This window comes from Theropithecus gelada, chromosome 11 (genome assembly GCF_003255815.1).
Source record: "Theropithecus gelada isolate Dixy chromosome 11, Tgel_1.0, whole genome shotgun sequence".
NCBI lineage: Eukaryota > Metazoa > Chordata > Mammalia > Primates > Cercopithecidae > Theropithecus > Theropithecus gelada.
The window spans coordinates 5,866,797-5,888,591 of NC_037679.1; the positions used below are offsets into that span (position 1 = coordinate 5,866,797).

Consider the following 21,795-nt stretch of genomic DNA (forward strand, 5'->3'; position numbering starts at 1 on the left):
AGAGGTACTGAAGCTTATAAAGTTGCAGAAGCTATAATACAAAATAAAGAGCCTCTCAAGCTCATTTACATTGTGATAAATCTATCTTTGCTGTACAGAAGCAATTACAAATCAGACAAAGACTAAGGTGTTCTTGTTGAAGGGGATGAGAGGCCCAAGCCCCATATCTTGTCTTTCCCAGCCTACCACCTCCCCTGCCCCAACCTGTGCAGCCACTCCTGATGCAGTTTACAAAGCCAGTGTGTAAACTCTAGGATGAATGATTGCTACCATTTTTTCAAGCTCAACAACTATGACTCCATCACCACCCTAAAACAGATATTTTTGGGCTTTTTCAAGTTTTTGCTTGTCTTATGAAACTCATTAAAATACGTATAAGTAACATGCAGGGATAAATTAGTATAATCTTTACAGGGTCTCCCAACGGATACTACTCTAAGATGAAGATGCTGCCCTACTTGAAAACACATTCATTCAGGATTCCAAACACAAATAACAAGGAAATATTTATGGAATCAAATGTAGTTGGATTTCCACCTCAAGATCAGACAAAAAGGAGTGAAAATACCTTCAGTAGTATTGACCTTGACATTCATTATTTCACAACCAGCAAAAAGTTAATGCCCAATCTAAAGCACATATTTGGTTAATAGTCAAATATTAGTCAAATAGAAAGAAAACCTAAGCAAATGGTGGCCTACTCCTGAATCTTTCCTCCACAATTTGTCATACCTTCAGTTTACCAAGTCAGTAAGAAAAAAAAAAATTAAGTTAAAAACCTTAAAACGAGGCTTATACAAAAATATATTTATATTGATACACTGATTCATGTAAACATATGCTACCAGGTCAATATGTGATTCCAAGAAATCTGTATATGTGGCCACACTTCATGGAAGGAGTACAATCCTATTCCCTCTGTGAACTGTTAAGATGCCAGAGAGGAAATGTTGCAGGCATAATCTAATGTGGCCACAGTTACTTTTTTTTGGTAGTGCATTCTCAGATTGAAGGAAATTCTGTCATGTCCTCTTTCTTAGGAAATCATTTGATATAACAAAATAGAATGGATGTGTCAGAAATTTTACCTAAAGTCCTAAGCTCCCAGATTTGATTTGACTGGTAAATAGGAGGCAAGTTGAAACTTGAGGACCTGGCAGTTTCCCTGCCATTTGCTTTGCAGTTAATAATTCCATCAAAGGAGCTTTATCACATGCAAGTGGATTCATTCTCATCACTTCTAGCCTGAGTTGGACTATGGAGTCTAGCCAAAGAAATATCATCTGTCCCTAAAGGAAAATAATTTCATTTGAGGGATATTTTTTATGAAATATGTGTTAATTCACAAATTGTTGTAACTTGTTAGCCAGGCTGAATCAGGCCCCATTTCCTCAGGTCAAGTGACAAAGCTAAAATAGTATATTAATTGAATATGTGTCATCTATAGATCATGCTTATAGAAGGCAATTAAAAAAATCATACCTACCCAGGTCAAGGATCAGCCTAACAAGGATTTGCACATAGAGAATGACTTTCACAGAGTGACCTACCATAGAAGGTTAGGTAACCAAAGAGGGCAGCAAGCAGGTACATGACAAGCATCCCCGTGATGGAAATATTTGACACTGTTTGCATTTTTCTCTGGGACCGACTGGAAAAATAAAGAACACCAAGCTTTGTTTTTTAGACTTACAAAAAAAATCACTTTTCAAAATTAAAATAATGAATAAAAAAGTGTATCTGTATTGTTCATCGTGATGACATATTTCTAGTACATAAACTTATAGCTGATTTAAATTTGTCTTAGAGAGCTAATGAGGATTCATTTCCATTTTTCTTAAACACTACTCCTTCAGTCTTAAAAACAATCATTTCCCTAGAAGAGGAACAGTCTACTTCATGTCGGTCAGTAAGCCTGCCCACTGAATAAGAATGTAATTAACATAAAGATCAAACAGGCTTCTAACATAGAAAGTTTTTGCATTTCATGAGATGACTTTAGATGAGGAAAAGAACCTACGAGAGTCAGCAAAGTACTACTGCCAAGAGTCCAGACTACTGGGAATCCTGACATTGTTACCTGAAAAGCTTCTGGAAATCATACTAGAGGGAACCTGACTGCCAAAGATCAATTGTCAGGCTTCTGGAGTAACTGCCACACGTGATTTTCAAAGTAAATCAAAGACATCAAAATACTTGAAAGTGTTCTGAAATTTTTTATGAGGTAAATCAGAATTTATAGGGAAAGTTTTGCTATTTAGTGAGAATGAAGACTGAGGTTACTGATGTCTAGATTAAAGAAGTTGAGAATTATTATATAATACCCTTCCTTAAGGGAAAGAGGAAAACAGCTATAATGAGTTCATATCCTTTGTTCCCAAGCAAATACCAACAACTTCAAAGGGAAAAGAATACAAACGAATCACAGACCATCAGCTAGAAGAAACAAGATTTTCTAGCCAGTGACTATTGTACAAATAAGACAACAAAGGACAGATATTGGCACATCTCTTGTAATGAATGTGTTCTAGACAAGGCTTAGGTGCTGACTGTAAATGACATCAGTGGCTTATCGAGGCTGCCCCTAACCATAAGTTTTGGTCGTCATGGGTGTTTTCATTTCTAGTCCAGCTGACATCACTTCTTCCTAACAAAATTTAAATTTAAATTCCCAACAACTGCCAAAATTATTACAACCATCGACTCCTTGTCCACCTGCCATGAACCCCTCCCCCGAACCATTATGGTGGAGAGAAAGGAGAGAAAGAAGCAAATAAGGTAGTGCTGTGGTGGGCTGATTCCCACCTTTCTGATTAAAGCATGTTACTGAGGGTGGATGGAGTACATATTTTCTCTGAAGAGGAAGCTATAAACTGTGTTTTCTCTTAAAGGACCTTGAACAGATGAGCAGATTTTCAAAGCAAATTAGAATGCTAAAATGATGGCTGCCTTACTCTTTAAGTTCACTGTAGATGGGAAGGACCTCAGGGTGGCATACAAAAGCAAATGCTAGGATAGGAATTGCATAGGCCGTCTGAAAAACAAAGACAACACCACGTGTTTAGCATTCCAACATAGATGGTGATCTCAGGCCATCTCAGTTTATTGAATAAAAACTTAGAAAACACATAACTGTACTCATTAGAAGCCTGGACCTCTCACTTACCCGGGAGTTGAATACAAAGTATTTAGGTTGACACTTGTCATCACTATGAGCTTCATACTCTACTCCACTGTCATGAAGAGAGCCCTTGGCCTGGTTCTCATCCAGCCCCGCAGGATTGCGGTGGGTGTAATCCATCATGAAGTTCACATCAGAACTCTCAGAGTTGTTGGGTAACATTACTACATGCATTGGAAGCGTGTTGTTGAATGACAGATTTCCAACACTGTGATCCAAAACAGGTAGAGGGCAGGGTATTTGGAATTTCTTGTAAATCACCTAGACTCAGTCATTAAAAAAGAAAAAAATCAGCTTTTTGAGAAAAAACAATGAAATAAGAATCCATATGTGTGGCTTATGGGGTGGGGTGTGAGGGAGCTCAGTTAGGCATTCCTTTTAGACTAATGGACAAAGTAAACTCCCTCTAACCTCTGTTCTAAGGGAAGAGTTGGAGCTGTGATTGGCAGCTCTGCCTCTTAGAGTTAACAGGACAATATTTTGCATGAATCCTTCCCACCCTCCTTCATGCCCTTCCATGAGAAAGATGATCACTTCCTTATTTCTTCAAACTAAAGTGACATGGGCCTTCAAAACCTTCTTTCCTTCTCCTTTACCTCTTTGGGGAAATGCTTTGTAAATTTTGGCATTCATGATAGTGCAAGAAATTCCCTCTTTTGTCAGGGGCCTGGAGAGGGGGATTTCTTCTTTAATTCCACTGTCCTTGTCCTGTCTTAATGGGTAGAATGTGTAAGAGAGAATGGCTGATTCATGTGAATATGGCTGTAGCATTCTTCTTTCTCTTCTGGGACTCTTCTCCACTGTTCTAAATACCAGATTATTGTCATGTTCCTGCTTGAAGTGTTCCTTTTTATCCAATATATAAACAGTGTGCCTAGACCAAACCATTAGTAGTAGCTTTGATGTTCCACCTCAACTATCTTTAAATTGTAGCTGCTCTTTTTTTGTTCTAAATTAGTCTACAAGAAAATCACTTGTGATACAAGAACTATTTCATATTAGTGAAGTGCTTGAACAAAATGAGGACACTAATTTAGGCACAGAAAGAATCTTATGCTAACCAACCTACAAGAGTCATGTCATCACATCACTTACCACACTAACAAAAAACACCATGCAGGTAAGAGAAAATCCACTGGTATAGCCAAGATAACCTAGAAGTTAGAAGAAGCATTTTGGAAGGTGAATATGGCATCTACAATTAGCTTACCTATTTAAATGTGAAATAAAAATAAAAATATTTCCAGTTAGAAAATATCTTTACCTAAATTTTTAAGGAGTGAAAGTGGAAGAATAATTCCAACAGATACAAATATGATGAGGTAGTTGCCATTGAGGTACCATTCTCTAGAAGAGAGAGACAAGTATTTAGAATCAGAAAAGACCAAGTAGAATGAGTCACTTGATGTCACAGAGGGAACATAAGACATACCCAGTATTTTCTTCAAGTCCCATGAATGCTCTGATTACTTCAGGTAGTTCATATTTAATGATAAAGAGGTAGCTTGACATTGCTAAAAAGGAAAATGTGACAGCTTAGATGGTGTGGATAGCACTGAAGTCACATGCAAGCAAGTTATGACATTTGGGATAAGTAAGATGAACATCTAATCCCCCAAATGGAAAAAAACCTCACTGTGTATTTGGCACTGCTTCCAAGTTCTCTTCCAAGATAGACATTTGACCCTCTAGCTTTTGTAGGTGGACCTTTGTTAACAGTATCAGGGCTGATTCTGTGTTAAAGCCAGCTCCAAAGTTTACAGTGAAGCTGCAGTTTTAAGGTTCTGCCCTCATTAGTTACAAATCATCATAGCCCATACTCAGTGTGCCTGTGTTAGTGTCTATAACTTGGGCAGTAGTCTGGCAACAAAAGGCATGGCCAGCTGAGAGATGGCAGAATCAAAGGGCAGATCTGCAGAGTCAATACATCCCCTCTGGCTTTCTGCAGACGGGCATGTATCTAGTCCTCTGGGATCTGTCTGAGGAGCACACAAAGTCTCAGACCACTTATTGTCGGAACCAAAGTCTTCCCGGATTGATAAAAGAATACAAGAGATGACTCTCTCCATCTTTGTCAAAGACGTTCCCCACCCCCGCTTCATCTTACTCTCCTTTTGACCAACTAAGGAATTATATAGTGGCAAAATTTCATGAGCATCTAGGTAAGTGATATATGAGTCATTATCTACTCTTGTGAAAGATTTCTTGATGAAATCTACAAGCCCTCTCCCTGAAAAAATGAATATGTATTCATATGCATAACATTACAATTTTCCTGCATCATGCCTTTTTCAAGCCCATCCATTTGGTGAAGGATAACGCTAATTTGTTGACACATGGCCAAAAGATTCAGTTAAAAACAGAACTCACAAATTTTACATGAAAACTTTAAGTGTGTCCTACATCCTTCCAGTGAATTTTTGCTGACAGGCACTTTAAAACACATACTTAAATTTTAAATTAAACTACTGAGTTTAAAAATATTTTCTTCACTTCAAATGAAAGTAACAGTGGTGATAATAATTCCCCACATTGTTTAGTCCTGCACATTACTTCATTTGATCATCTGAAAAACCCTGTGAGATGACAAGATATATGTTGTTATTCTCATTCCACCGATGGAGATATAAAAACTCCAAGATGTTAAGTTGACATGTCCACAAAAACACAGCTTGAAAAGGAAGGACTACATCTAAAACAGAAGGGCTGGTGCTTCTTCTCTGCCGTCAAAGTGAAACGATTTTTACAATAGCAGATGTATCTTCTGTACACATTATCTGGTTAATCTTTGCAAAGACCTTGGCTAAAGCTAAATCATACAGAGTGTGAACACAGGAGATATTTCTGATTAGCTGGCTTGGTATGGTACCATTCAATGTTAGAGCTATTAATTGCTGATTTTCAGTGATGCCAGTGATGTTAACGTGTTTGATCTTCAAAAATTCAGAATAGTCCAGACATTAATCTGTTAATGTGAAAACATCTGCAGTAAATGTTAATTTTTTAGGGGATTGAGAAAATTAAATGTTCTAAATGTAGAGTTGTTAAATACAGAAATACGAGAGATTTCTCTTACACCAAATATCAACTAATCAAAGAAAATAACCAAAGTGAGGGCATTTTTTTCTGGGGTGATGTTATAACATTTCATCTTACTCCCTTAAAGTCACATCTCTTACTTGCGTGCGGCTTGACCCAGAGACCGCTTCAGAGTTTATTCCATTATTTAGAAGCATAGTAGTGGCTATACTTTGAACCACAGCTGATGCTGCTGCCACTCAGCTTGTTGAGTTCAGGGTTAATTATGCTAATACCTGGTTATTGTTAAATTAGACCAACTATAAGGCAATCCTATGAAAAGACTGATACTTTAAACGTTAATAAGTCTGAGAGTTTGAAACAAATGTAAAGTGGTCTATTTGTTGGGATTTGGGGAGCTAATATGCATATGGCTCCAAACCAGTAAAATGAGACCATTCTGATATTACTGTCAAATTCTACCCAAGATTGTAGTCTTAACATATAAAAAAATTTCTTTAAGCACAAATCATTAAGGTATGACTGAATTTTATTTATCTGCTTACCAAATATCCATTATCAGGGAGAGTATAGTTAGATTACTAAAGAAATTTCTGCATTCCAGAAATCCTCGATAACTCCAGTGAATTTATTTATTAAAATGGGTTGCCTGTTTGCAAGATCTCTGTGCAAGTTTATTTATTGTAGCATTTTTATAACCGTGAAAAATTAGAAACAATCGAACTGTTCCTCAATAAGGATACTGTAAACCAATTATGGCACATTTGTGTAATGGAAACCTCAAAAATCATTAAAAAGAATAACATGCAAATATATTCAAGGCATATTATTAAATTTAAAAAGAAAGCTGAAAATCGGTATCATAAGATGATCCAACACTAACAATACTCAATGTATTTGTTGAATTAGGCATAAGGGAAAACCTATGAGTAGTTATTTCTGAGGGTGACTGACACAAACTTTTCTTGGTAATTTATATATTTGCATAGTGTTTTAGTTTTTCACAATCATCATATATTTGTTTTTTTTTTTTTTTTTTTTTTTTTTTTTTTTTTTTTGAGACGGAGTCTCGCGCTGTCGCCCAGGCTGGAGTGCAGTGGCGCGATCTCGGCTCACTGCAAGCTCCGCCTCCTGGGTTCACGCCATTCTCCTGCCTCAGCCTCCTGAGTAGCTGGGACTACAGGCGCCCACCACCGCGCCCGGCTAATTTTTTGTATTTTTAGTAGAGACGGGGTTTCACTGTGGTCTCGATCTCCTGACCTTGTGATCCGCCCGCCTCGGCCTCCCAAAGTGCTGGGATTACAGGCGTGAGCCACCGCGCCCGGCCCATATATTTGTTTTATAATTTTTTTAAATGCCTATTTAAAAAATAATTCAGGCAACTCCAGAGACATGGATATGGAAGCAGAGAACCAGGGAGGAGAGAAGCATATACAGAACACTTATTATGTGCCATACGTTACCTTATTTCATCCTCACAGTGGCCTTTGTAAGGTAATTTTATACATGAAACAATTAGGCAAAAGGAGTAAAGTGATCTTCCCAAGGTCACAGATGGTGACAGAAACAGACTCAAATTCAGGTCCATCAGACTCCAAAAGCTTATTCTCTACTCAAGTGTTTTAAAATATCCTTTAGAAAACAGTTACATACCAGATACATACAAACAGGACCACGAGAGCCCAGAGGAACTAGTATTTAACAGTCTAGAGAAGCAATAGGCCAGGTGAGCAAAGTGAGAGAGAAAATGTGTGTGTGTGTGTGTGTGTGTGTGTTAGGGTTGGAGGACTTCGAGAGACATGCAAGGGGAGAAAATAGTCTGTGAAAAGAAGGCATGGATGATTTTTAAAAATATTAAAATTATACTGTTAGGGGACTAAATATAATTTGTTATGGTTTGACACAGGACATGTAGGGTATAGATGATGGATAAATTGATAGAGATAGATAGATAGATGATAGATAGATAGATAGATAGATAGATAGATAGATAGATAGATAGATAGATAGATAGATAGATAGATAATAGATAGATTATTGCAGATAGTGCAGGCTGCATTTCAAGGACCATAGCATTTGGCCATGTTCCCCCAGACACCCACTTTTCAGTTTTGTAAAATGAACTCAATCACATATAGAAAACATCAACCGTTTTGGCAATGACAGAAATAAGCACAAATTCTTCAATTTTTAAGAGCAACAATTCATGTTGTAATAACATTAAAAATCAAGAAAGCTTTTATTTTATATTTTAATTCTAGAATTCAATTGGCAGGGTTTTACATGTTATTTCATTCTTAGATATTGCTGTTTTTAATTAAAGAGGGACACAAATCTATTTAAGAAACTATAGTTTTAAAATTTAAGAACTATAAGTAGCAATTTTTCTGTATCTGAAGTGCCTGTTCATTGCTGTAAGTTTTCTTATTAATTGAACATGCTATAGAAAGTTTGCATGATCCATTGAAAAGTATATCCCCTACCTCCAATGTTCTGCATTGTAATGGAAACAAAAGCTCCAATTTTCCCCGGCCATCCAAATGCCTTTTCTCCTAATTTTTCATAAATCAAAGACCCTACAATCAAAGATAAAATAGCTTTGTTAAAAAGATTGTTTTAACGACTAAAGTATTTTGTCATATAATTCCACACTGGAGTCTCAAACATGTAAATAAACATCATATAGAAATTATAAGCCCAAAAGTTGCAACCTCAAAAACCAATAAGCAATATATCAAAATGTTCCCCAAACAAGAATCAATGGCTTTATTTATTTTAACTGCATGTAGCAAATCAAAACAGTTATTTCTATCATATGTCAGAAATTTCTTTTTTTCTATTTGTCTTGAACCTGATTCAGTTGACTTTCCCTCCTGCCTCTCACTTGCCCAAACAACTAAAAGCACTGAGAGATTGTATCACTGGGCTCAGAAGAAAATGAAATGTGAAACTGACTACAATCATCCTAAGGTTATGAAGCAACAGACTGAAATACTCTTTTATGAGAATTAAAATAGAATGTGTTGAACTCAAGTGGTAGCATACCTCCTTCCTTTGCTGTTTTTAATAAAAGGTGAACTGAATACAATGATAATATTGCCACAGCAAGCAGCATGATTCTGTAAAGGGAAGAGAGAGTAGGTAATAAAGTTTCTATAATAAATAAAATGTAATTTTGTTAGATGTTACAATAAATGATCACATTCATCTTTTCAATCATAGACTTTCCAAAAGTATGTGGATTTGGGGGAGGCTGAGAAATTCTTTTCAGAACTCTACACATACCCTTTAAAGTCATAGAAATAGAACGTGCTGTATTTTACATGTCCAAATCTACTACCTGAAGTCCCTAACTTTTTTTTTTTAAATGTTACCCCGTGGTAGAATCTGGTTCACAACTTATATGCTAAGTGTGTAGCAAAATTAGCAAATGCTACATCTACTTACTCAGCACATGGGAATATGTACATCATATTTGCATGATATTCACATCAGCACTTAGAATTAAAGGGCTATTCAATAGTCTGACTAAACCTTAATCTGAAATCTAGGAATCCAAAAGCCAAAGCATGTAGTCTGAGCTGCATTACTGCTGATCCTGTGCATTAGATAACAAAGTACTTTGTAAGCTAGAGGGGCAGGCAGTTGCATATATAATAGAGAAAGCAGAGAAAGCTAAGGATGGGGCAGGAAAATTCCTTTTTTTTTTTTTCTTTCAGAGTCACTTCTGGTGTCAGGACCCCCACATGCATGTATAGTTTCTTTATGTTTATACTGATTGGTATTTTTCCAAATCTAAGATTTGGAGCGCAAAAATAAGAATGTTGATAGAAGCATCTACATAATAAATGGAGAAACAATGCCAACTTTTACCTCGAATTCAGAAAAAAATCTTTATCTTTATTTATTTTAAAAAAATACACTTTCCCCACAATTGATCTAATCCTTTGGTAGTTCCCAATGAAATCAGTAGTACAAATGTACATTTGGACCATGAATTATAAATTTTATAACCCCTGTAGCTATATTGTGCTCTTATTTTACATAAAGTATGTCTGCCAGAACTAACCAATGACTTAGTCCTATAATTTTCCATATGTGTTATGAACTTAACCCTTTTTAAGGAATAGTGTAATTCAGATTACATAATTTTGTTCCCTGGAAAAATAATGCACATTCCCTGCATTCTAAACATAGACTTTCTCTGGCAGAAAATACTAAGAGTAAAACCAATAAAATACTGTGTCACTTGCTATAAATTAAGAGAGAAAGCTTAACCCAGTCTGTGCTACTTAGACACACAAAACACACCCCATCATGTTTAGTGATTTAATTGTTCTGACCAAATTAATCTGCTAAAAAATGAGGCCCTCATTTTAAAAAGGGGAATATTCTTCTCTCATGAAGATGATCTATGACTGTAGGATTGGGTGAAGTTTTTCCTATTTCTATTTATCAGTGATCTGTAACTTCCTAATTCATTTTAATGGTATTGTATAATTAATAAGGAAGGGCAGCTTTTTTGTCTTAGAGGTAATGCACACTACAAAAGCATACAAATATATGACTATATATATGGCTATTAAAATTCAGATTATTAAAATCCTAGTTTATTTCAAAACATGGCTTACATAAAAGTAAAGTTGATATAAAAACCCATTCAGCTAAAGAATATAATACATAAAACAGTTCAAAGCACGAACACAATATAAATATTTATAGTCCTGATCCTTAGCCCTCAAATAGCTGTATGATTACTAATCATACATGATATTCAGAACATAAACAGCACATATTTATGATATAAATGTTGCATTCTTAGACAGTTATTTAACTCTCTAGCATTGCATTTGGGATTAGGATCTGTGTCCACAGTGGTGCCTAACATCAGACTTTATTCTTGTGAAGAATTCCACTGCTGCCAACTATATCTTGGAAAATACCAGGCTGTACATGATGCACATAAATGTCTGTTGTTGTCTGTCATAGACAGTGCAGTATCCACCCAACAGGTCAACTACCAGATGCCGCTATCCTTAGGCAGCATTTGGACAAGCTGGGTGAAAGTGCGTAGGTTTAGGAGTAAGGTTTGGTCACTCAACAAATATTTCCTGTATCAGGCACTGCTCTAGATTTGGAGGTAGAGACATTGGTGAGTAAAAACAGACATGGGCTCAACTTTCTAGAGCTTATAGTCTAGCAAGAGAGACAGATATTAACCAAATGATTCAAACAAATGGCACTAAAACATTAAAACTGTGGTGATGTATGATAAGGTGATTTGCCCCTGTCATGGAGATCAGGGCAGGCAGTATTCAGGTGAGGCTGAACTGACATATGAGGAGTTAACTAGATGAAGAAGATAGAGAAGAGGGTTCCGAGACCATGTGCAAAGGTCCAGTGGTGAGAGGGAATGTGGCATCTTCATGGGATGGAGAGAAAACAATTGTGCCCAGTGTATCTGTCTCACAGGGGCACAGGGAATGGGACATAAGGTAGGCCAGGGCATGCAGGGCCTTAGACTCAGTTGTTTCTTTCCTGAGAACGAGATAAAATTAGATTTGCTTCTGGGAAAGATCTTTTTGGCTGCTAAACACCAAATTATTTCAAGTATCTACTGAACAACAAAATTCTTCTGGCGAGGGTGCTCCAGCACTTTGGTTGGTTGAGCACATACACTTTCTGCCATTGGGTTAGGCATGCTTGGGTGACCAAGTACCATGAGTAGCCTCCTCTGACTTTTTCCTCAGGTTGCAGTTCTATCTAAAAGCCAGAGGAATTCACTAATACTTTCTCAGATCCTTCATGTTCACAAAGATCAAACTTGAGATTGTTCATTGAAGGAGCCACCAGGTATGCATGGACTTCATCACCAAAGGTAGACATACACATTCACTTACATAAAAAGTATGATCCCTGTGTTGGCCATGGCATAGGACAAGCCCAGGATCCCACTGCCCATGATGGCATTACTTAGGTTGAATGAAGACATTCCAAAGGAAGTGGTTCCGGGATGCTTGAAGAAGAAGGGATGCATTATAAGCAACCATTTGCCAAAGGGCAAACCTTTAGGGGTTATCCTTATTCTCACATTATATTTTCTGCAGATTACAGTCCAAAATTGAAGACTAAGATAAAATTACAGTGAGTAAAGCCATTATTCAAGATCAGTAAAAGCATGTAATTTTCAATGGAATGCAGTGCTTGGTTTTACAAAAGCAGAGGCCTTGGTAAAAATACAAATTACAAGGGGAGTCACATAAAGAAGGGAAAACATGTATGATTGCAGATTACCTTTGGGTTAGAATGATTTCCCCCCAAAACACATAAATTTCATAAATGATTTATGCAGCCATATGGCGAACAGGAAAAAACAAGCCCTTATTCCAGTAAGGGCCTGAATAAACAGAGAATGTGCTGATCAAGGCTTGGAAAATTTCAGTCACATTGTTTTCCCACAAAGACCTAGGTAGATCAGACACCCTCAGTCCCGTTTATTGCCTGACAACATAGATTCACTTACATGTTCATCACCGTAATCTGCCAGCTTCTTTTTCCCCAAAAATCCATTTGTCAGGAATTTCTGACTTTCAGCGTCTTCGTTAGCAAATTGACTGAACACACACACACACACACACAAATAAGAAAGTGAAAACATCTAAATATATGCTCTGAATCATTTGTATGTTTCAGGTGGTCTAAGTAATCAGAAGAGGGGAAATTAGATGCCCGAATTCATTTTTCTTTTCCTCCTTCACACTAGTGGTCATTCCAGACCAACAACTGAGCTCCATTTACAACTATACTTTGGGATGGAAGAAGGATGTTATGAAGGAAGGAAATATTATTAAAAAATAGTTTATACCACATTTCTTCTTTCTCACATCAGCTATGCAAGAGACTAACTACAACTAAGTGTGTTCCCATTTAGAGCCCTCCCAAAGAAAGAGTATAGGGTTATGTCAGAGTTTTCTGAACTACTACCACACTATAATCAGATGATTTTATTAATTCAACAAATATTTATTAAATGCTTAGGCGCTGTGATGCTCAAAATATCCCTACAGGGAACTGTGGCTCAGAAAGGTGAAGCAGCAGGCCCATACCCACCCATACCCAGGGGGAGACCCCATTCTCCCCTGGCATCAAGCGGTCCCAGGCAGGGCCCTATAGCTGGTATTTTCCTTTTTTTCTTTTTTTGGTACAATCATTTATACATATATCTCTTATTGGAAAGTAATTCAGCGGTAGCTCTGTGTTGTGTTGGTTGTTTCTGTGTGTGCGTATGTATTTTAATTACTCTCAAAATGTGCATGGATTATTAACAGATAATGAATGAAACCAAGGAAATTATGAAAGCAATTCAATGAATTGGCAGAAGAGTTGAGAGGGAAAGAAAACTTTAATATGTCACTATCCACAGAACATTGTGATTGTGGTTTTCTTGGACACAGGCTAGAAGCTGTACAACTTGGTCACAGAGCTGTGCTGGTCAGCTCCTGCAGTTACACGCCAGGGCTTTTGAAGCTACGGACCTAGGACCAGCCACAATTCCAAGAGGCTCAATTAATAAGGCCTGCTGCTGCCATTGCATTTTTATATTGCAAAATGTCACAGACTTTTTAGTTGTTTTTATATAAAATGCTAAACTACGTATGATTTTAAAAGTGCTTTCAAACTGATGGGTTGAAAATTTTGGGACATTTCCTACATGAAAAGAAAGATAAAATAATTAAAGATTGTTCTATTAATATAATCCTAGAGGCCAGGCATAGTGGCTCATGCCTATAATCCCAGCACTTTGGGAGGCCAAGGCGGGTGGATAACCTGAGGTCAGGAGTTCGAGACCAGCCTGGCCACCATGGTGAAACTTCGTCTCTACTAGAAATACAAAAAGTTAGCCAGGTGTGGTGGCAGGCGCCCGTAATCCCAGCTGCTCAGGAGGCTGAAGCAGGAGAATCGCTTGAACCTGGGAGGTGGAGGTTGCAGTGAGCCGAGATCACACCATTGCACTCCAGCATGGGCCACAAGAGTGAAACTCCGTCTCAATAAATAAATAAATAAATAAATAAACCTTAGAAATAAGATAGAAAAAAATTATTCTACGAGACCTGTACAAGCTATTTTTTATAACAGAAGCTAATCCTGAAAATAACCTGGAGACGAAAGAGGATGGTGGGGTTACTTTTTGAGAACAAAAAACAGTATGAGATGTAGATAGAAACAGCAGACAAAATCACAAAATTTTATGTGCTTTTCTAGAACTCAAGGCATAAATAGCTCTGAGTACACAAGTTAAGAATATTTCCTGGCCTTCTCCCTATATTTCTCATAGAAAGCACAATGCCCTCAGTTTTTGCCTCCTTCCATTTCCATACACGCCCCCCCGCCACCACTCTTTTGTGGTTTACATTAATGGTCTGTAATTAATGTACCTGCTATGTGAAGACTGGTACCTAATGTTCACAGTTGGAGACTGAAATGACAGGATAAAATGAAGCCTAAAATGGGCCTGAGGACTATAAAAACAAAAGTACCACCTAGAATTTAAACTCTGGAATGTCCAACACTCTATTCTTTATTTTAATCAATAAACTAAAATCTGTATTCCATGAGTAGTTTTTAAAATTGAGAATTTGAAAGTAAACAGATTTTCTTTCTTTGAGGCATTTGCATGTTCTTATTTCGGCATGAGATGAGTTGTAGTCACTAAACATGCCAAGATTGTATAAAATAGATGAGAAATGTCCCCAGTATGTTAAATGTTTTGATACCAAACCCAGCATGTATTGAAAACGCAAGTATAATGATCACAAATAAATACATTATGTTGAATTTCTCAAAAATTTCCATTTAAGGGTTCAATCCAAACCACACATAGATAAAACCCATCTCTTTAAACTGATTTTTAAAACTGCAAAATGATTACCTATGTTTAAGCTAGGAGATAAAAGGTAAGTCACTGTGAGTGGTTCGGAACACATTGCATGAAGCTTAACAAAAGCATTCATGCTCTTTCCATTCTGGCTTTTGAGGATCAAGTGGAATGACACTATGACAGTTCTTAGGAGGGTGTCCCCTTCAGCTCTGTCAACCTCGGCAGAGCTCATATTTGTGTACATCCCTCTCAGAAACAAGCATCCTCAGGTTTGAATCAATTTACTGAGGGTAATGCAGTGAAGGAGAAGTAATAAAAAAGTATTGGATGTCATCTGTATTCTGGGCACCCATCTCATCCTTGAAAAGTAGCTGTTGGTTTGCCATTTTACATTTTCCACTGAAGCTCAAAGAGGACAAAGAGCTTCTCTAGAGTCAGGCAACTACTTGCAGACTCCAAAGCCCTATCTTCTACCACCCTAGTGTTTCCTCAAGGGTCACCTGATTTACAAAATGCCATAATTTACATCTCAGTGGCCTCCCTAGTCCAACATCCCTAAAGTTCATTGCACTGAGCTACTTGAAGGAAGATCAGTGCTTTCTCCTGATGGATTTTTCTGGGTGTTGTGGATAAAATGAGAAGTCTTTGTTTGAGCATAATATTCTCTATTTCAGGCCTAGATTTGGTCAAAAATTCCCCTCTGAGCATCCTGAATCACGTACAACTCGATATAACATTTTGTGGGAAATCAATTGACTTATCAAATAACTATTGTGCACTTACTATGCACCAGACAATGTGGCAGGTGGTGGGACCACAGAGGCCATTAACCTGTAGTAGTGATGTAATTAACATCTGCACAAGGAGAGGGTACACAAAGGAGGGGCGGTCACTTCTACGTGGGGGAGTAGAGTAATTTGGAAAAGGCTGCATAGGAGACCTAACGTTGAGCTGATTCTTGAAGGACGAGAGGCGTCAACACGGAGAAAGGGGGAGCAGGTGACTGATTCCAGGCAGTTGGAGCAGAATGAGTGAAGGCAACAAGTAACAGATAAGGAGAGGGCAAAAAACAGGACAGGAGCAGCAGGTCAATAACAGATCACAAAGGACCTATGTGCCCAGCAGTGTGTAATCTACTTTCTCTTATTGCTATTGGAGAGGTGCAGAAGGGCTTTATCTAAGGATGGAAATTGATTCAATTTGCAATTGTAAGAGATTACTCTTGCAGGAGGGTAGAGGGCTAGACAGAGGAGAGCAAAATGTAAGACAGGGAGACAAATCAGGACTCTCCCTATCTCGCATTTAATGCAGGCCTAAGGTAAGACCACAGTAGAATGGGTACAGAAAAGTGGGTGTATTTGAAGCATTAATAAGGTCAAACCAACTGGATATGACTGACCTTTGGCTATGTGGGTCAAAGTTTACACCTAGGGGCTTTTGAGTGAGTTGCTAGATGACAGCAGTGATTTTCACTAGGATGGGGATTACTAGAGGAGGAGCTGGTTTTGAAGGGAAAGATAGGAGTTCAATATTAGACATTACAGGTTTAACTTTATAAATGAGGCAATTCAGACACAGTAGTGGTCCAGTAGAGATGTGTAGTAGACAGCCAGATATAATGATCTGAAATATTCAGTAGAGAAATTTAACACGCTGGGGATATGGCATATATTCAGTTGGTGAGGCCATAATAGTTGTGAGTGAGCTTGCCCAGAGGATACTTTTAGAGAGAAAAGAATCCCTAGAGAAACCAGGAGGTGTAGCAACAAAGAGGAATCTGAGAAAGGTAAGAGGAGCAAGAGGCTAATATAATTAAAATTATTACACATTATTAATAGAGACAAGGACATTGTAACCTCAATTCTAAATAGTCACAAAATAGATTGACATTATCAATGTATTTCAGGACCAGGGAATTGATGTGCTAGCATCAATATCATTGTTATCTCAAATTTACCTGTAATAAATCCAATTCTTCCCATCAAGACCCTTGTTTTCCATGTCCACATCTTGTCTTATTTTTCCATGGAACCTAGTAATTTTTAACCCCATACCTGCTCATTGCTGCCTTTTCTGAATTTCCTATCCTGGTGTAGCTATCTGGAACACTCTCTCCGCTGCTGCTCTCATCATCTGGTTCGATGTTGACATTTCTCAGTTCCATGGGATCCATTTGAGCTGTCAGCGCTTTCTTGTCCACACACAAGCCCCTTCAGTGTAAATAATATACTGTACGTTCAGCTTAAGGTTCTTCCACTTTGTGTTGATGTTCAGAACACTCTGTTCTGCAAACAGAACACAACATACATCATTATAATTTTATTTAAATGAAATAAGTGAATATGAATCATCTACATTTTGTATGCTCTCTGTAAAAGGGAGGAAGGAAAGTAACTCCTGAAAATTTTACATAAGCAAATCCTGAAAGGTTCCTTTACCCAATACAAGAAAGAAAAAAATGGAAGAGAAGAAAGGAAATTACTAATAATTGCTAAATTAGCAGATATTTATAGAGTGTCTACATGTAATGAAAATGGCAGGTCTTACTAGTCACTATAGAAAAAAAAATCTTAAGACATGGCAGCAGTCTTCAAGGAAATTTAGGTATTTGTGAGTGGGATGCATGTTTTAAAAGAAAGGAAGACAAAAGTAAATTCTTGACAAAGGAAGGTCTGCCAAGGCAGAATCTACCAGTGTCTCTACTAGCAATAACTAGAAAGAAAATTACTGCTTTAATTTAATTGGACAGGAAAGAATTAACACCAGCAAATGCTTGATAATATGCAACATAGGTGAGGATCAAGTTTAGGAAGTCACTTTCTAGGCACTTGGATCCTGAAACCAAAGTTAAGAACAGTAACAAAAGAAAGTTCAGATTTACCTCTGTGTCAGCATCAGTCATCATCTATGTCAAATTAAAATGTATTTTAACAGCAAAGAGATCTAGATTTTAGGCTCTGCTCTGCCTTTAATTCATTGGATCTCAGCATAAGTCATTTAACATTTGGGGACCTCATTTTCCTCAGCTGTAAAGTGAAAAGGGGTGGACTGGCATTGTGTTTTTGAAAAATGCCCTGAATCTACTATATGTTGTTGATATAATTTCTTCTGAAATTCTTACCGTTAGATTCATTCAATTATCATTGAACCATTATATTAGGAGAAACACTATCACTCTTGAAAGGTGTGGTCCTGAAATGTGCAATACCCATTTGATAAGGAAATCTTGAGCAGAGAAACTAACATAAAAATTGCTCCAGAAGTCACAAAATCTGCAATTCCTCTGACAAACAGAAACTACCACATGGGAATACCTCCACAACCCAGTGCCATGGCAGTACTTTTTTGGAAGATAACTCATACCTGGGAAAAGTTCACATCCTCAAATTACAAAACATATAAAACACACATGGAAACTCACTAGTAAGAGTGCCGGTAGGCGCAAGAAATGATAAAATTCACATATAAGGAACTACAAATAACAAAGCAATTTAAAAGGGACTTTTACATTATTATAATGAAAAGTAAAAGAAAACATTCAAAATAAGAGAATAACTTTCACAGAATAAAAACATAAAGGAATATAAAAGGAGAACAGGCTAGTTGGAAAAAGAGTCAAAAAAGGAATTCTAAAAAAAAAAGAAAAAATAGAATCATTGAAATAAAAAAAAACTCAGCTGAAGGAAGAGTCATAAAATTGAAAGATGTGTGGAAATCACTCAAATTATAGCACGAAGAGATTAAAAATGGAAAATACAAACAAGAAGTTAAGAGGAATGGGGGAAATAAGAATTACAAGTTCAAACACATACTAATAGTCATTCCAATATAGAGAATTGTAAGACTAGGGTGAGACAAAACAGAAAGAGATAATGGCAGAGAATTGTCCAGAAATAAAGAAAGCAGTTCTCAGGATTTAAAAAAATAGCACACAGTGTTTTAAGCAGGAGGAACAAAAATGAATCTATTATTAATATAAGGCAGCCTAAGTGTATGTACATAAAAGATCTAAAGAAACAGGTTAAAAGCTAAGAGAGAATAGAAGTAAGACTTGCATATGGTTAAGAGAAAAAAAAAAAAAAAGAAACTCACTAAATGAGTACAAAGGTTTTTCTCACTCTTCACACAGTACCAGTCTCACTTCCCAGCAGCAACCACTGTTGATGGTTTCTGCTTTTAGCTTGTCATTTAAAATTAGCCATTCTAGATCTAAATAATTCACTAAAGCTTTTTAGACTTGGTTTACTGATTTTAGACTGGTTACCTATAAAAAATAAGGATATTAGCATACTTTTTCTTTTCTTCCTTCCCCTACACTCATAATTATTTTAGTTAATAGCATGCTTTTACAATTTGAAGATCATAATATTTTCATCTTGTTCTGTGAAACAAATGTGTCATAACTTGCCTGTAGGTTGTTTCCAAACATGTAAAACCAATAAGCAGCAATTACAGTATTATCATTATATAAATAGTATGCCCTAAAGACAAAGTGGGATATTTGACACAAATGAAATATAATTCTATATTACCAAAACTTTGAAAGCAAATTTTCTATGCTCTTTCTCATTCTGAATGGCTTCCCCGTCCAACCTCTGAGCCTTTCTCAGCTGCTAGTTTCTTGAACGCCATTCTATCTTCTTTCTGCAGTTTATTTTGCATTATGCTAAAATAATGCCTTGAATAACTTTTTTCACAGAATGAGCCTATGTCCGTAAATAGAATTTCTGAGTTGCTTCATGTTGGAAAATGTCTTTATTTTGCCCTCAAACTTTATCAATTGTTTGAATTCTAGATTCAGAAGCATTTTCCTTTAGAATATTGAAGAAATTTCTCTATTCTAGCTTCTATAGATGAGTCTTGTTCTTATTTCTTTATAGATAACTTATCAATGTTTTTCTGAGGATTTTAGAATTTTTATCCTTATCTTTTTATTACGACGTAACTAGATGTGAGTTACTTTTAAAATTCGTCATACTCAGCATGCAGAGGGCCCATTCAATCAAAAGGCTTGTGTCTGTCTTCTGTAGAAGACACATTTTCTTCTAAAAATAAAAAAAGTTCTACTATTTAAAAAGAAAACTATTTCTTCCCCTTTGTTTGCTCCTAAAACTTTTATTAATCAGGTATTGGACCTCTTGATCCATATTGCTAGGCTTTTCTGTTTATGTTCGATCTGTTCATTATTGCTCGATGTCCAGGAATATTTCCTCAATGTCACATCCAAAATAACAAATTTCACCTTCAGCTATATCCGTTTCATTTTTCAACTTGTCAGCTGACTATTTTTCTCAATCACGCTCTTAATTTCTAATAATTTGCTCTTATCCTCTTTCTCTTTTTTCATATCACTTTCTTTGTTTTATGAATACAATATTGTCTCAGATTTTTCTAAGGATATTGATGTGAGGTTTTCAGAAGTTCCTTTTGTTCCCTAAATTATGTTTCTTCTGAAGTTAGTTATTCTGTTTGTTCCCTTTGGTCCTTCTCTTCCATGCTGCTCGTTTTCCTTAGTTTCGAGTGTCCTAGGTTATCTGTTCATATTTGTGAATGACGGAGCACATTAATTAGCTTAGACAGCTGGTACTCAGAGCTTCTCTGAAATTGTGTGGGCCCATTTCACTGATGGGCTGCTCCGTTGTAGGTTCTGTGCAAGTGGCTCTTCTGCTGCTTGTCTGTGGGAGGAGCATCCCACTCCCAGACACAGCTGCCACTCCAGGAGTGGTTACTCTGGGAGTGAAGCATTTTAATGTATCTTCTTTTTGGTAGAGCTTCCATTCCTGCTTGTTATACCTCTTTGTCTGCAGTAGAGGCCCTAATACTTATACTAGCATCCTTCCTTGAGCTTTCTTTACAGAATGGATCACAGCTTTATCCTATAGTCAAAAACGATATCCCAAACAGACTATCATGTCTAAACTGAGGTTCCTTGGTGGATATCTGATCACTGGTTACCCATGATCTATGCCTCCTCTTTGTCTATATCAACTTAACTTGAAGCTAACTGCAGGGCATCCTATGGGAAAAACACACTTATCTTGGTTCCTTTTCTCTTAGATTTTCCAACCCTATCTTCTTTCTGCCTTCCAGGAATTCTCAAAAATTTCTCTTTGCTGATGACACCACTATTACTTTTCACAGTTTTTGTGGTTTGTCCTTTTAAAAATATGATTTTGTGTGAAGTTTCATTGCTTGACTTCCTTAAAGCTAGATCTTAAGTCCCATTCTTCCAATCCTCTCCCAAGACTTCATATAATGTGATGGTTAATTTTATATGTCATTGTGGCTGTGTTAAAGGATGGGAAGATAGCAAGTAAAACTTTATATTGGGGTGTGTCTGTGAGGGTGTTTCTGGAAAAGATTACCTTTTGAATCGATAGACTGAGTAAAAAAGATCCACTCTCCCCACTGAAGGTGAGCATCCTCCAACCACTCCAGGTTCCGGATAGAACAAAAAGGCAGAGGAAGGGCAAATTTACTCTCTCTGCTCGAGCTAGGACATCCATCTTCTCCTGCCTTCTCTTGCCCTTGAACACTGGAGCTCCTGTGTCCCAGATCTTGCAATTCTGATACTTATACCAGCAGCATCCTGTTTCTCAGCCTTTGGCCTCAGATTAAATTATACCACCAGCTTTTCCGGCTCTCCAGCTTGCAGATGCTATATTTTGAGACCTCTTAGCTCCATAATCATGAAAGC

The 21,795-nt window shown here is 37.0% G+C and overlaps 1 protein-coding gene across 2 annotated transcripts in view; it reads right to left on the bottom strand.

Moving 5' to 3' along the window:
- SLC38A4 (solute carrier family 38 member 4) overlaps positions 1–21,795 on the bottom strand; it is a 60,200-nt gene that overhangs the window by 10,167 nt on the left and 28,238 nt on the right. For both annotated transcript variants that reach the window (XM_025403671.1, XM_025403672.1), the window contains exons 2-12: positions 17,153–17,383; positions 12,744–12,834; positions 12,121–12,236; positions 9,266–9,339; positions 8,704–8,796; positions 4,614–4,695; positions 4,446–4,528; positions 4,277–4,335; positions 3,167–3,442; positions 2,955–3,034; positions 1,551–1,651 (exon numbers count right to left, since the gene is read on the bottom strand). In XM_025403671.1, the coding sequence (XP_025259456.1) occupies positions 1,551–1,651; positions 2,955–3,034; positions 3,167–3,442; positions 4,277–4,335; positions 4,446–4,528; positions 4,614–4,695; positions 8,704–8,796; positions 9,266–9,339; positions 12,121–12,236; positions 12,744–12,834; positions 17,153–17,271 (1,174 nt within the window). In that variant the 5' untranslated portion in view covers positions 17,272–17,383. The remainder of the gene's footprint in view (positions 1–1,550; positions 1,652–2,954; positions 3,035–3,166; positions 3,443–4,276; positions 4,336–4,445; positions 4,529–4,613; positions 4,696–8,703; positions 8,797–9,265; positions 9,340–12,120; positions 12,237–12,743; positions 12,835–17,152; positions 17,384–21,795) is intronic.